General features: G+C 39.2%; 1 protein-coding gene and 1 long non-coding RNA gene across 2 annotated transcripts; both read right to left on the reverse strand.

Moving 5' to 3' along the window:
- Window positions 1-928: 928 nt before the first annotated feature.
- Window positions 929-12,356, reverse strand: LOC122653080. The gene is made up of 3 exons (XR_006331703.1): window positions 12,342-12,356; window positions 1,460-1,464; window positions 929-1,044 (listed from the first exon to the last, which is right to left on the reverse strand). It is a non-coding gene; the product is annotated as an uncharacterized LOC122653080 (long non-coding RNA).
- LOC122653079 (PRA1 family protein B3-like) lies at window positions 4,428-5,414 on the reverse strand. Its single transcript, XM_043847010.1, has one exon. The coding sequence runs from the start codon at window positions 5,345-5,347 to the stop codon at window positions 4,697-4,699; it is 651 nt and encodes a 216-aa protein (XP_043702945.1). The 5' UTR covers window positions 5,348-5,414; the 3' UTR covers window positions 4,428-4,696.
- Window positions 12,357-12,629: the final 273 nt, after the last annotated feature.

Here is a 12,629-nt window from a genome sequence, read left to right on the forward strand (position 1 = left end):
GAAAACCATCCAACCTCATTAAAGAGGCGCTGGATAATTGTTTTGGCCATCCCCTATGGTTTAGTCCATGGAATAACTTCTCCCTCTCAACCCTTCCTGCCATTGGCTCTGACCATAAACTCCTCCTCTTGCTTAAATTGAAAGAACAAATTAAATTTTATAAAAAAAAATTCTCCACTTCCAAGCTACTAGGCTTGAACACCCGAGTTTTCTATCTTTCTTGCTGTAAAGATAAATGGATTGGGCTGGGGGAGTCCAATATTATGGTAAAAAAATGTAGGGATGATGTTTGCCTTTGAAAAATGGAATAAGAAATGTATTTGGGTATCTGTCTCCCCAACAGGAGACTGATGAGGTTTGTTCAGCTTTGAAAGAGCTTCATAAAACCTTGAATTGGCTTTTGAAGGCTGAAGAAACCTCTCTTATTCAAAAATCTAGGCAACTTATACATCCCGGATTGTATAAAGATGATGATGAGAATCTGGTTTCTAACCCATTGGATACGCCAGAATCTTTGCATCTAATTTATCATCTATTTTTACCACATCCAACCCGGGTGATCCACACATTTTGGAGAGCCTGTTTAACCATTGCATTTTTCCCTTTGAAAACCAAATGTTATCCGGAACCCCTTCGTTGGATGAAATTCATAAGGCTGTCTTTAGTATTGGACCCTTGAAAGCCCCGAACATGATGGCCTTCCTACAATCTTTTACCAAAAGAGTTGGGATTTTTTTTAATCTCAGGATATAGTTTCTCCTTGTCCAAAACTTCTCTCTACCTTCCCTCAGCCATTAACCACACCCTTATCTCTCTTGCAAACAACTGCTAGCTCGATTGGTTGGTGGTTAGTCAGTTGAGTGCATGCCCCCAGGAGGTGAAGGGATCGACTCTCTTGGATTGCACATTGTGCCAAAAAAACACCCCATGTAAGGTGTGTGATGTATGTGAACAGAAATGAAGAAAGAGCTCCAACCATCTTCTTATGCATTTACAGAAGAAAATTTGTGTACTTACACAGGCCAAGAAGACCGCACCTTACTGCTATCTTGGTCATCCAAGCAGTGCTTCAATTATTCTAACATTTGGTCGGACAAAAGTGAAATCTTTTTTAGCAAAACTACTCCCAATCGCTTAGGAATTCTATTTGCTCCCATATGAAGAAATGAACTCTGAACTCCATTTATCTGGGTGCTCCTTGAGGCTTAGGATCTTCAAAATTCAAAATCCAAAATCCAAAACCCTTTGGAAGATTGTTGAAAGAGCTTAACAAAGACTCACTCTTGGAAAGCCCACCTCCTCTCACAAGCAGGGAAATCCATTTCAATCAAATCTCTCATTAATTCATTACCTATCTCATGTCCTGTCGTGCTTTCTCTTCCCAAAAACCATTTGCAAACAAACTTGACAGCATTAATGCTTAATTTTGGTGAGGAGAAGCAAAAAATCAAAAGGAAACTCCCCCTCATCACTTGTGTGCGTGGCTGTAAACCAAAGAATAAAGGAGGTCTTGGGTTCAGATTAAGCCACATCCATAATGAGGCCCTCTTGATTAAGTTGGGATGGCATTTAATCTCTGAGCTGTTATAATTGTAGTGCAGGGTTCTCAAAGCAAAATACTTTCCCAGACATGATGTGCTATCCAGGAATTTTACAAGGTAAAAAAAGGATTTGAAATTTGGAATAGCATTTTACAACTTATTCCTTCTCTTCAAAAGATGAATACTGCAGTTGCTTTAGGTGATTCCATGGCTTATTAGCCATGAAGATATATTTCTAAATTGTATTGATCCTAACCGATTCTCTGGTTTTGAGAAAGTTTCAGATTTAATGATAGACAGAGCTTGGAATGTGCCTCTGCTAACCTCCATGTTTTCCCAGAGTCCAGCCAAGAAAATTTTCAGTTTTGTCATTATTCCAAAATTGGTAGTGTCCATGTCACCACAAAAATAGTGGTAATGTTTTTGTCATCTAGGTGCAACAATAACAGCTCTACAGGTACCACTGAAACCTCCTTATGGACTTCACAGAATTAAAACTCATCTCAAATTCAAGACTTTCATGTGGAAGCTGTTAAATAATGGCATATCTACAAATGATAAACTTCCCAGATTTCTAAGAATTGAGGACTCTTGTCCCTTATGCAGACGAGAGAAAGAAACAGATTGACAGCTGTTCTTGTCTTGCTAGATTTACCAAAAGAATTTGGAATTTCTCCAAGGACCCACCCTCTTCGACTTAACTAAAAACTTGTTCTCTGATGAGAATATATCCAAACAGGAGAAATCTTTCATGGTATCTTGCATTTTTATATACTACTACTACGTTTGGCATTTCAGGAACTGCTGTGTTCTGTACATGCTAATAAACTCCTTGATCCAGCTCACGTTTTGAGAATGACAAATGGATCAGAGAGCTGAATCTTTTTAACTCTCTTGAACCTAGTGATCAAAGCATAGTAGTTTCTACAACAATATAATAATCTGTGATGGGAGTTTTAACACTACTACAGAGGAAGCAGGATGGGCTTTCGGTTGTTTTTAAAGAAGATTATCTGATAAAGGCTCATTAGAAATTTGGTTTTGCAAGGACCTCACAGGAATCAGAGGAGAGGGGAATGCTCTAAGGAATCCAACAGCCAAAGGATTTATGCGGCAACCGTACGGGGAACTTATTTGCCTTTCTATGAGATATTAAGTTATCCATAACACAATTTCAGGATGTTTGTATAATTAAAAAACCTAGACTGTTAATAACCTAAATGTAACAGGTCTAAGAAAACTCCAACCTACTCCTATCTATGCTAATGTAATACGTGCAAGAAAACACTAACCCACTGGGACATCCTTGCTCTTGTTTTTTAACTTTTAATAAAGTTTTCCTTTATTAATTTTAAAATAAAAAACTCAACAAGAAAAAGAGTCGTACAAGTGATTTGCAATGGAATTGAGATAGTTCACTTGAAACACACTTTTGATCATAGAAACACAATAATCAACCTGAGGTACCATCCTTGGCTTGGTGGAGCAAAATTCTTCACTGTATTCCTGGCAGCAAATCTCAATTTAACTCAATGAAGCCATACCCTGTCCATCTCCACAAGTATCACTCACTGGTGCAGTGACTGCCCTACACTGGACATGAACATACATACCATTAGGGATAACCTCTCTACTCCCCCCCCCTTCCCTTGATATCATCAAGGTCAACCTTTCACCCATCAGGGTTTATTTCGGATTCTGCTCTGCATCCTAATCCTTTCTACATCCCCATTTCAGCTTGGTTGTTCCTTATGGCCAACACTGCCATATAAACCGAACAAAAAAAAGAGGATCTACTAAGATACTTCATGGGCATCTAACAGTTCTATGACGCAGCCAACTATTGGAGAATCCAACCCAAAACCTCAAGGCATTAGGTGGAGTCGTGAAGAGAGCTCCTCAAACATATGAACGCACCAACAAACCGATGTGAGACTATAACTCCATAACTCCAAAACATTCCTCACTCTCCACACTCAGAAGAAAACCCAGCTAAAGGTTTTTAATTTGTCTTTAACCAATTCACCTAACCATGAGCAACTATCACCTCTTTGAGCCCCAGAACCTTCGAATAATCAGAGTCAATTAAACTTCAATAACCTTAACAGAAGTCAGTTCCTTTTGCAACAACTGCAATCTTTAATGCACAATATGGTCTCTGGGAACTTTATATATTATACACTCCTGAACAACATAAAGACCAGGCCCAAATAGAATAGCTACCTCAACATATCATCCGAGAGAAAAATTGTCCTAATTAAATTCGTAGCCAAATCTCCCCAGTGATACAACTTTCTATCCATACAAACATCTTGACTATACTAAGATATACACATAAGCAGCTTGCTGCAATTCAGGCGACATTCAAAAGCCCAGAATATTAGACCTAGGTACAAACTGTTGGGTCACGGCCAAAACCTATGGATCCTGATTCAACCATGCAAATCCAAAATCTAATATGACCTTCCACGAACATCATTTTCATCAAAAACCACATTTTAAAATGTTGTTTTAACATCACCAGTCACAAGCCCAAAGCGAGCAATGATAATCAGAAAAAAAAAAAAAAAAAAAAAAAGAGGAGAAAAGAGTAAAACCACAAACTTAATTGATCTTCACACTCGGGTATGGATGAAAAACTCCTCAAACATAAATTAAAGGTAAAGAAAGATACTGATATTCCTTGCCAGACAAACGGAGATCTAAAATCAACATGGTTTCACAGGTAGCGAATCTTGAAACCACCCAGCGTCCGCCAGCCAAACCACCAAAATTTAGATTCAATTATGGCAAGATCTCGAAAGATTAGGTTGCAAAAGAAGAATCCAAAAAATTATATAATTTGTATAAAACGTGAACTATCCGTAGTAAAGTAAAAAAAAAAAAAAAAAAAACACAAGAAGCTAAGGTTTAAGATCCAACATCAGGAATTACATGAATTTCTATCAGAAACAAAAGAAATGAGAACAGATCTACAATTGTTGGTTCCAGATCCAATCTACAATAGAGGGAATACGGAGATTATTACAAAAAATCCTAACATAAAAATCCGGGACAAATTTTCCATAAAAGAAAGAGATTTGAAAGAAAAAAATATGATAAAGAACAATCAGGGAGGCCGGCTAGACCAACCTCATCGTCATCAAATCAGATCCTTAGACACGTGCGGCGACAACAGGTGCGGCTGAAGAAGCGGCGCCACCAAGGAACGAGAGTAATCCGACATTGGCGGGTTCTTGCTCATCGAGAAAGAGATCATCCGGAACCCTAAATGCACCGTGAGCACAAACAATCGCGAATCCAACCATGAGAGCAGAGATAAGAACCGATCCAACACTTGTGAGGAAGACGACAACGACCGTAAGCACAACAAGCAAGCCAAGGGTCTCCCTATCGGTAAAGGTACGGCCCAAAATGACGAGAGGAGAATCAGCGGGACGGAAGAGGTAGAGGAATACCCAGGAAGCGAGAAGGCAAAGGAGGACAATAAGAGACACGGGATTAGAGAGCAAAGAGAGAGCGAGAACCGCGGCCAAGAGGGTCAAATAGTTAACCTTAAAGTAGGAGAAATTCTTGCGAACGCGGGATGCGGCCTCGGTAAGAGAGTCAGGACGTGAGAGAGAGGAGCGATCTAGGAGCTCCGACCATGGGCGGCGTTGCGATATTCCTTGACGAACTGTTTCAGAGAGGCGGTTGATGAAAGCACGGAAGGCTGGAGTTGCGATTGGAGGCTGAGATTGTGCACCACCTGAGGAGATGGTGTTTGCTTGTGGGCTTGAGATTGGGAGAGTTGGAGGAGACGCCATTGTTGGACTGATCAGATCGGATCGGAGATAGAAATTCGGCGGGTGAAGGTAGTGTGTTTGGTGAGAAATCTAAGTGGGAATTTCTATAAGATTTCACCTCAGATTGATTTTTGCTCAACTTAGCAGACGATCAGGAGGACAATTCGGAGAAAGAGCCGAGCGACAGAGGTTCTCGGGGTATAATGGGATATTTCATCAGTTGGGCCGTATATATAGCTGGGGTTAATCTGATATAGTATATCGGGGGGTACAGAATTAAATGGGGAATCAGGTATTAGGATAGTTGGATAGGTTCAAGGGTGCTGAAAGTCTTATGTTGCTGAGATGATGAGATTTGGCACGTAAAATAGCGTCGGCGGTGGGCTTACGGTACAGTTGATTTTCTGTTAATAGTTTTGCTTATTTCAAAAGGCAGTTTTTTTTTATTTTTTGTTTGGGTTGAATTTCAAAAGGCAGTTTACGCGTGAATGATATGAGCCCCGGCCCCCAAAAAAGAAAAAGTAATGGGGCGGGTCGAGGGTTAAAGGGACGCGAAGGAAGCAGGGGTGTAAATGAATAGCCGAAATTCATTTTTGTATTTGTGTCCGTATCCATTTAACACTATCCGAATCTATCTAAAAGCTAAACAAATGTGGATACGGATAGGCTATGGCTATCCGAAAAGCTATATTTACATGTAAACGGATAAAATATCTGATCTGTATCCGTGTCCGTATCCATTTAGCACTATCTGAATCCATCCGATAGCTAATCGAATGCGAATGCAGACATAGCACTATCTGAGTCAAATCCGATCCGTTTACAGCCCTAGAAGGAAGTTAACCTGGCCACCTCACCTGGTGACTCCATGAGGCTAGAGAGGAGGAAACTTTCAAGTAGAGGTTTTTTTACCCGACCCGCTTTGGTTAAAACCTGGGGGCTAGAACCAATGTGAGATCAAGGGGGCCAGCACTCATAGAACTAGAGATTACAAAAGGTAACTTGTAAGATTTAGAACAACTATAGGCATTACATGGTGATACAAAACCAGTAAAAGGCATAAACGAATGGAGTATGCTACGCACACGCCGCTCCGAGGCATGGCCCAGGCGCTGGTGCCAAGTGTCAATAGAAACAGTAGATGATGCCGAGAAAGAAAGAGGAGAAACAGCAACAAAGTTGCAAAGTGAACTATCAGCAGCAGGAGTCCGAGAGAGATGCAACCAGTAAAGGCCATTATCACTCAGGCCTTGGCAAAGGGTCATGTGTGTCTGGCGATCCTTAATGGCAAAGTCTGAGTTAGTAAAGGTGAAATATATAGGATTATCAGAACAAAACCTAGAAATGGACAATATATTGCAATGAATATTTGGGACACACAAGATATCAGACAAATAAAATGAAGAATTATTGCAAGACAGAGTGGAAGAACCAGAGTGTGAGATCACCAGACCTTGACCATTACCAATAACCACATAATCAGATCCATTATAAGAGTCACAGATTGCTAAATTGGACATGTCTGCAGTTAGATGATTATTAGATCCGCTATCAAGTAACCATAGTGAACCAGAATTTGAAGAACCAAGATTAATGAAGGTATAAGCAGAAACTTTACCCAGATAAGCGTGGTTGAACCTCTGTGGGCATTGGGAAGCAAGATGCCCTTCCATTCTGCAAATTTGGCAAGAAGATCGACCAGTGTTCATGAACGAAGGAGAAGAATCAGCAGTACTCGGAAATGGTAGAGAGTCAGATGGCTGAGAACCATAATAGCGTTGTTGTGAGCTAGAACCAGAGTATCGCAGTGCTTTCTCATAACCATTGTTATACGAACCAGAACTAGAACAATTTTCAGAACCAGAACGATTGTCATAGGACTGTCGGTGAGCCTGTGGTGAGTTGAACTGTTGCCTTCGAGCACCACGATAGTAACGGGAACGCGATCAGTTGTCAGGTCTAAAAGAGCGACCATCCGTTGCAGGATTTCGAGATGCAGCGTTCGCTGTTACGATTGACGTAGTTGCAGTGGCAGCAATAGAGGCTAGGTATGATTCTTGGCTCAAAAGTAAACCAGAAAGATCCATGAATGATACTGGATCAGCGCGCAGACGAACAGAAGTGGCGAAATCCCTGTATTCATCACCAACACCTCGTAGAACTGCTAGAACCAATTCCTCATCAGAGATGGGATTATCAGTGGCCGCAAGAACATCAGCGAGAGATCGGGCTTCAAGAAGATATGCAGAGATAGTGGAAGTGCCTCTATGAAGACGAAGAACATGATCCTTCAGATCCATTATTATGGATCTTGAAGAAGACGCATAAACCCATGCTAATGACTGCCACGCTTCAAATGAGGTTGATGCACTAACAATGCGTGGAAGAGTCTCCTCAGAGAGAGAAGAAATGATCCAAGAAAGGATCAACTGATCTTGCCTATCCCAAAGATCCACAGCAGGATCGGAGATTGCAGAGCTCACCGAGGAGGAATCCGACGAACACGACGGTCGAGGGAATGATCCATCCACATAACCTAGAAGGTTATGACCGCGAAGCAAAGGTAAGAGTTGTGCTCTCCAGAGCATGTAATTAGTTGCAGAGAGCTTCAGCGGCAACGAAGGCGAGACATTGAGCGAAACAAGCTGCGACATCGTAGTAGAAGAGTTGCAGAGCTCCAAAACAGAGCTTCCAAAGAAGAAAATGAAAAGAAAAAGCAAGAAGTGTTTCCCAAGAATCAAGAAAAGCAGGTCCAGCTCAGCAAGAGAGCTGAGAGAAAAGAAAATGAAAAGTTCGTGGGAGCGCACATGCTCTAATTACAATATTGAGATAAACTGGGTTTCTTGTATTAGTTTAATCAGGAGCTACATATATATATACATGGATCATAACTGAGGAGAGGAATATACACGTGTACAGTATATAATAGGGACTTGTAACAAAATGAATTCCCTAAGGGTCCTTCTCCTTTACACTCCCATCATTGATAAAGAATAAAGAGAGGATGTCTGCTGTTCATGCTAAGCATAAATGCGAGAATAAATATGCGAAGTGTAAAAAGACCAAATCTCCTAATGTTGCAGAGAAGAAGAGAGCTTTTGAGTTTGGTGAAGAGGTTGTCACTCGTTATGAGACCCCAACTCTCATTTGTAGTGAATAATAATTTAATAGATGCATAATTGACTCCATTGAGGAAGATGAAGGAATGTAGGAGGGAAATTGAAAGTGGATAAATCGGGTTTGGGTAAATCGATCGGGTAAAGTGGGAAGTGGGTTTTAGAAGTGAGAAATCTGGGTTCTTCTCCCCTACCCGTTGGGCGATCTCTTCATTGAAGAGGAGTTGAATCCAAATTTGGAATCGAACATGGATACTATTTGCATTTATTTTGGCTATTATAGTTGCTTTAAAATGTGGTTGCAGACATTTAGGAAATTATTTTCCAATTTATATATATATATATATATATATATATATATATTTTTTTTTATCCTAAATTATTTAAATTTAACCGATTAAAACTCATATAGTCCATTTTGGTTTTGTTTTTTGTGGTTATCGAAAAGTTTAATCGTATTTTTTTTTTGTCCTTTCATGTTTTGATCCATTTAAAATACACAAGTACCAAACTTAGTTAGTAAAGTAAATACGTATATAATATGCATATCTGAACGTTTTACTGAAATAATCGTATTTATCCATATATATATGGATCACTATGATTAAAAACGCATATTTTAGAGGATACCGTCTTATCAGCGTATATTATGCGTATTAAATGCGCATGTTACGTTAATTTCAGTGTTATATTATTAAAAAAAAACACGAAAAAAGGTTTCAAAAAAAAAAAGAAGAAGAGGAAATTACATGCACCCCCCCAGATATTTGTTACAATATCAAACCACCCCCCTTAGTTTCACTATTTCAAAAACACCCTAATGATTCACGGTGTTAGTAAATTGTTAATTTTATAAGTAAAAAGACTGTTGTACCCTTTTAGTTAAGTGAGTATTTTAAACCCCCATTTTACCCTTATTTTACTTCTTCTCCTCAAAACCCCCAAAAAAGAGTTAGGGTTTTGTTACTAGTTGTAGGTCCGGCGATTTGAAGAGGACAACCCAAGCACGGTGGAGTTTCTCTGGCCCTAGCACCCTCCGGCGAAGGTAAGTTCAGGTGAACTTACCCAAATCCTCTCTCTCTCTCTCTCTCTTCTTATTACTTCTAAGCATCCCAATCGGCCATGCCCAAATGCATTAGATGCAATAAACATACTGCTATGTTTTCCATAATCCCAATCGACCATGTTCAAATGCATTAGATGAATTAATCATACTGCTGTGTTTTTCCTAATCCCAATCGGCCATGCCCAAATGCATTAGATACATTATGCTGTGTTTTCCCAAATCCCAAATGGCCATGTTCGAATGGACTTTATGTCAATTTTTCATATGAGCTTTTTGAAAACTAGCTTATTGAAAACAGAACTAATGTGGGAGCAGAGCATGTATTCATGCTAAGTAGAACTTTCTGAACATGGTTTCAAAGAGTAGTCTGGCTGATCAAACTGAGTTATCCAGAAGCAGTCACTTGCTAGTTTTTCTGATCAAACATGTTTATTCTTGCAGATAAAAATGATGTCAACATCGAGTGTGAATGAGAGCAACCAAGGTTCAACATTGTATTTGAACATACAATGTAGATGTTAATGAAGGGCATTAGTGAGGATATCAGAGTCTGCACAAAACAAGAACAAATTGTACTACTGCTGCAAAGATGCACCTAATGGATGTGGATTCTTCAAATGGTGTGACCCAATAAATGGACCACCACCACCACCACCACCAGTATTGGTCACACCTGAAGACCATCCACATGAGGTTGTAGGTGAAAGAAGTCTAGAAGATAGACAAAGTGGGGAAGAGATGCGTGGTGTGAAGGAAAGATTGAAGAAATTGGAGAACTCTGTTGGAATACTGAAGCTTGTTGTAACAGCTTTGGTTGTGTTGGTCTTTGTGCTATTTGTTAACAAATAGAGTTATGAAAGCAAGTTTGTTGTGTCTTTGTACCGTTGTTGATTGTTTAAACTGACAAAATTAAGTTGTAAGGTTTGTACTTTTAATTTGATTGTGACCAAAATGTTGTACTACTGAAATGGTTTTAATTCTTTTAGATTGCGTATAAACATTTATTTTCAAACGGACAGCATTTTGGCATATATATGACTATAGTACAAACCTGTATGGAGTACCTAATTTCACATGAATATTCTAACTAAGTGTTCAAATGGACAACATTTACTCATGTATGAGACAATATTATAGACCTGTATTATACTACCATCATCAACCACAGTAATTACCATCAACACAATATAAATTACTTGTTCAAATTCAAACCCATCATGCCGTCAACATCCACACAAATATTACTTGTCATAATTCAAACCTATCATGCCATAAACATCCACACAAATATTACTTGTCATAATTCAAACCCATCAAATACATTCACTGTTTCAAGTCCTAAACACCATCTCAATACCCTCTGAATTCCTAACTAGCTACATCTCTGCACCCATCTCCTCAGCTGCTGACCTTTGTTCATTCCTGCGTGCATGCTTCTTGGTCAATTTGGCTACAGTCCTTTCCTGTATACTCTCTTGTGACATAGCTTTAGATGCCTATGATCTGGCAATTCTTTGAGAATTGTAGGTACCATCTTGGCTTTCATTCACCTTCTTTCTCTACATATGCAAGACATACAACATAAGAAAGAGAGAGTTAGTAATGCATTTCCATGAAACATTCAAGAAATTACTGAATTAGGCATATAGGTTATATACTTTCGTACCACCTCCCTGACTGGTAGAAGTTCCAGTGCCCTTGACTGAGCTAACTAGCATTTCCTCTTGTTGTGACCTGATTGCTTATAGTTGCTACATATCATAGGCTTTGATCTCAGATTGTTCACCTCATCACCATCATTCTTCCTACTTGTATGAGGTCTTCCTGGTCTCCTTTTAAGAATTGGAGGTTGTACTAGCTTGGTAGGATCAGTTGGTTTCAATTTAGATAGACCAGGAGTTGGATCATCCCACTATATACATCCATATATGTCTTCACACTGTAGAATGCATCACAATATTGTTCTATTTTTCCATTCAAGAAAGTGATAGCTGCTGCTGCATGTTTACATGGCAGCCCAGTAGAATTTCATATTCTACAGGTAAAAGTGTGAGCTACCAAATTAACCACGAACTGACCTTGAAACATATCTTGCACCTCAAAGGTATGTGGACTAGATGGATGAACAATGCATTCCCTTGTCTTTTGTTGCACCATGTCCAACTTTCTCTTCACATTTGTTGTGACTATACCATGAATGTTATAACCACAGCCTTTCTCATACATTCTATACAATCTCTTCATCATCTTCACTCTTAGTTGGTCAACTAAGGTAAGAATAGGCATGTGTCTTAAGTCTGCTATCCATTGATTGAAAGATTCAAACAAGTTATTAATAACATGGTCACTCTTTGCTCTATCATCAAATGCATGCCTTGCCCACATGCTTAAGGGATTCTTAATCAACCACTGATAGACTTCATTGTTAAGCTCTCTAATAAAATTCATCTCTCTCTCAAACTGGATGGTAGTATAGGCTCTTGATGCTGACCAAAAATACTGCTTCAAAACTGGACTAGGAAAAAGTTTTCTGAAATTTTGTATAGATGTCTGCTGCAACATCTCTGTTGAGCATATGAGAAGATCATACCAATTGCATCAGATAGTCCCTACACAACATAATCAAATTGTCAGTATTACCAAAATATAAATGCTTGTTGACAAATAAACAACATATGCAAATAATAGAGTACCTTTTGTTTATCTGACATGAAAGTCAGAGATTGATCATGACTGGCATCTCCAAGTCCCTCATTTAGACATTCAAGAAAAAAGAGCCAACTGTCTTTGCATTCTACTTGTACTATTTCAAATGTAATGGGGAACAAGATACTATTCCCATCAACAGATATGGCTGACAGTAGAACACCACCATACTTTCCCTTGAGATGGCATCCATCAATACCAATGAATGGTCTGCATCTCTTCTTGAAACCTTCAGTGCATGCATGAAATGATACAAACAACCTTTTAAACACTGGAGGTTGTGACATGTTTTGCCTATCATTATAACGTAGTCTGACTATACTACCAAGCATGTTCTTCAAGACCAAATCAACATACTCAGGTAACAGTGCATATGACTGCGCAAAGCTACCTTGATTAATTTCTACAGCAATGT

Source organism: Telopea speciosissima, chromosome 2, assembly GCF_018873765.1.
Source record: "Telopea speciosissima isolate NSW1024214 ecotype Mountain lineage chromosome 2, Tspe_v1, whole genome shotgun sequence".
Lineage (NCBI taxonomy): Eukaryota > Viridiplantae > Streptophyta > Magnoliopsida > Proteales > Proteaceae > Telopea > Telopea speciosissima.

What these genes read in the sequence shown, in the direction of transcription:
- LOC122653079 (XM_043847010.1), bottom strand. Translation starts at nt 5,347, where the DNA reads ATGGCGTCTCCTCCAACTCTCCCAATCTCAAGCCCACAAGCAAACACC.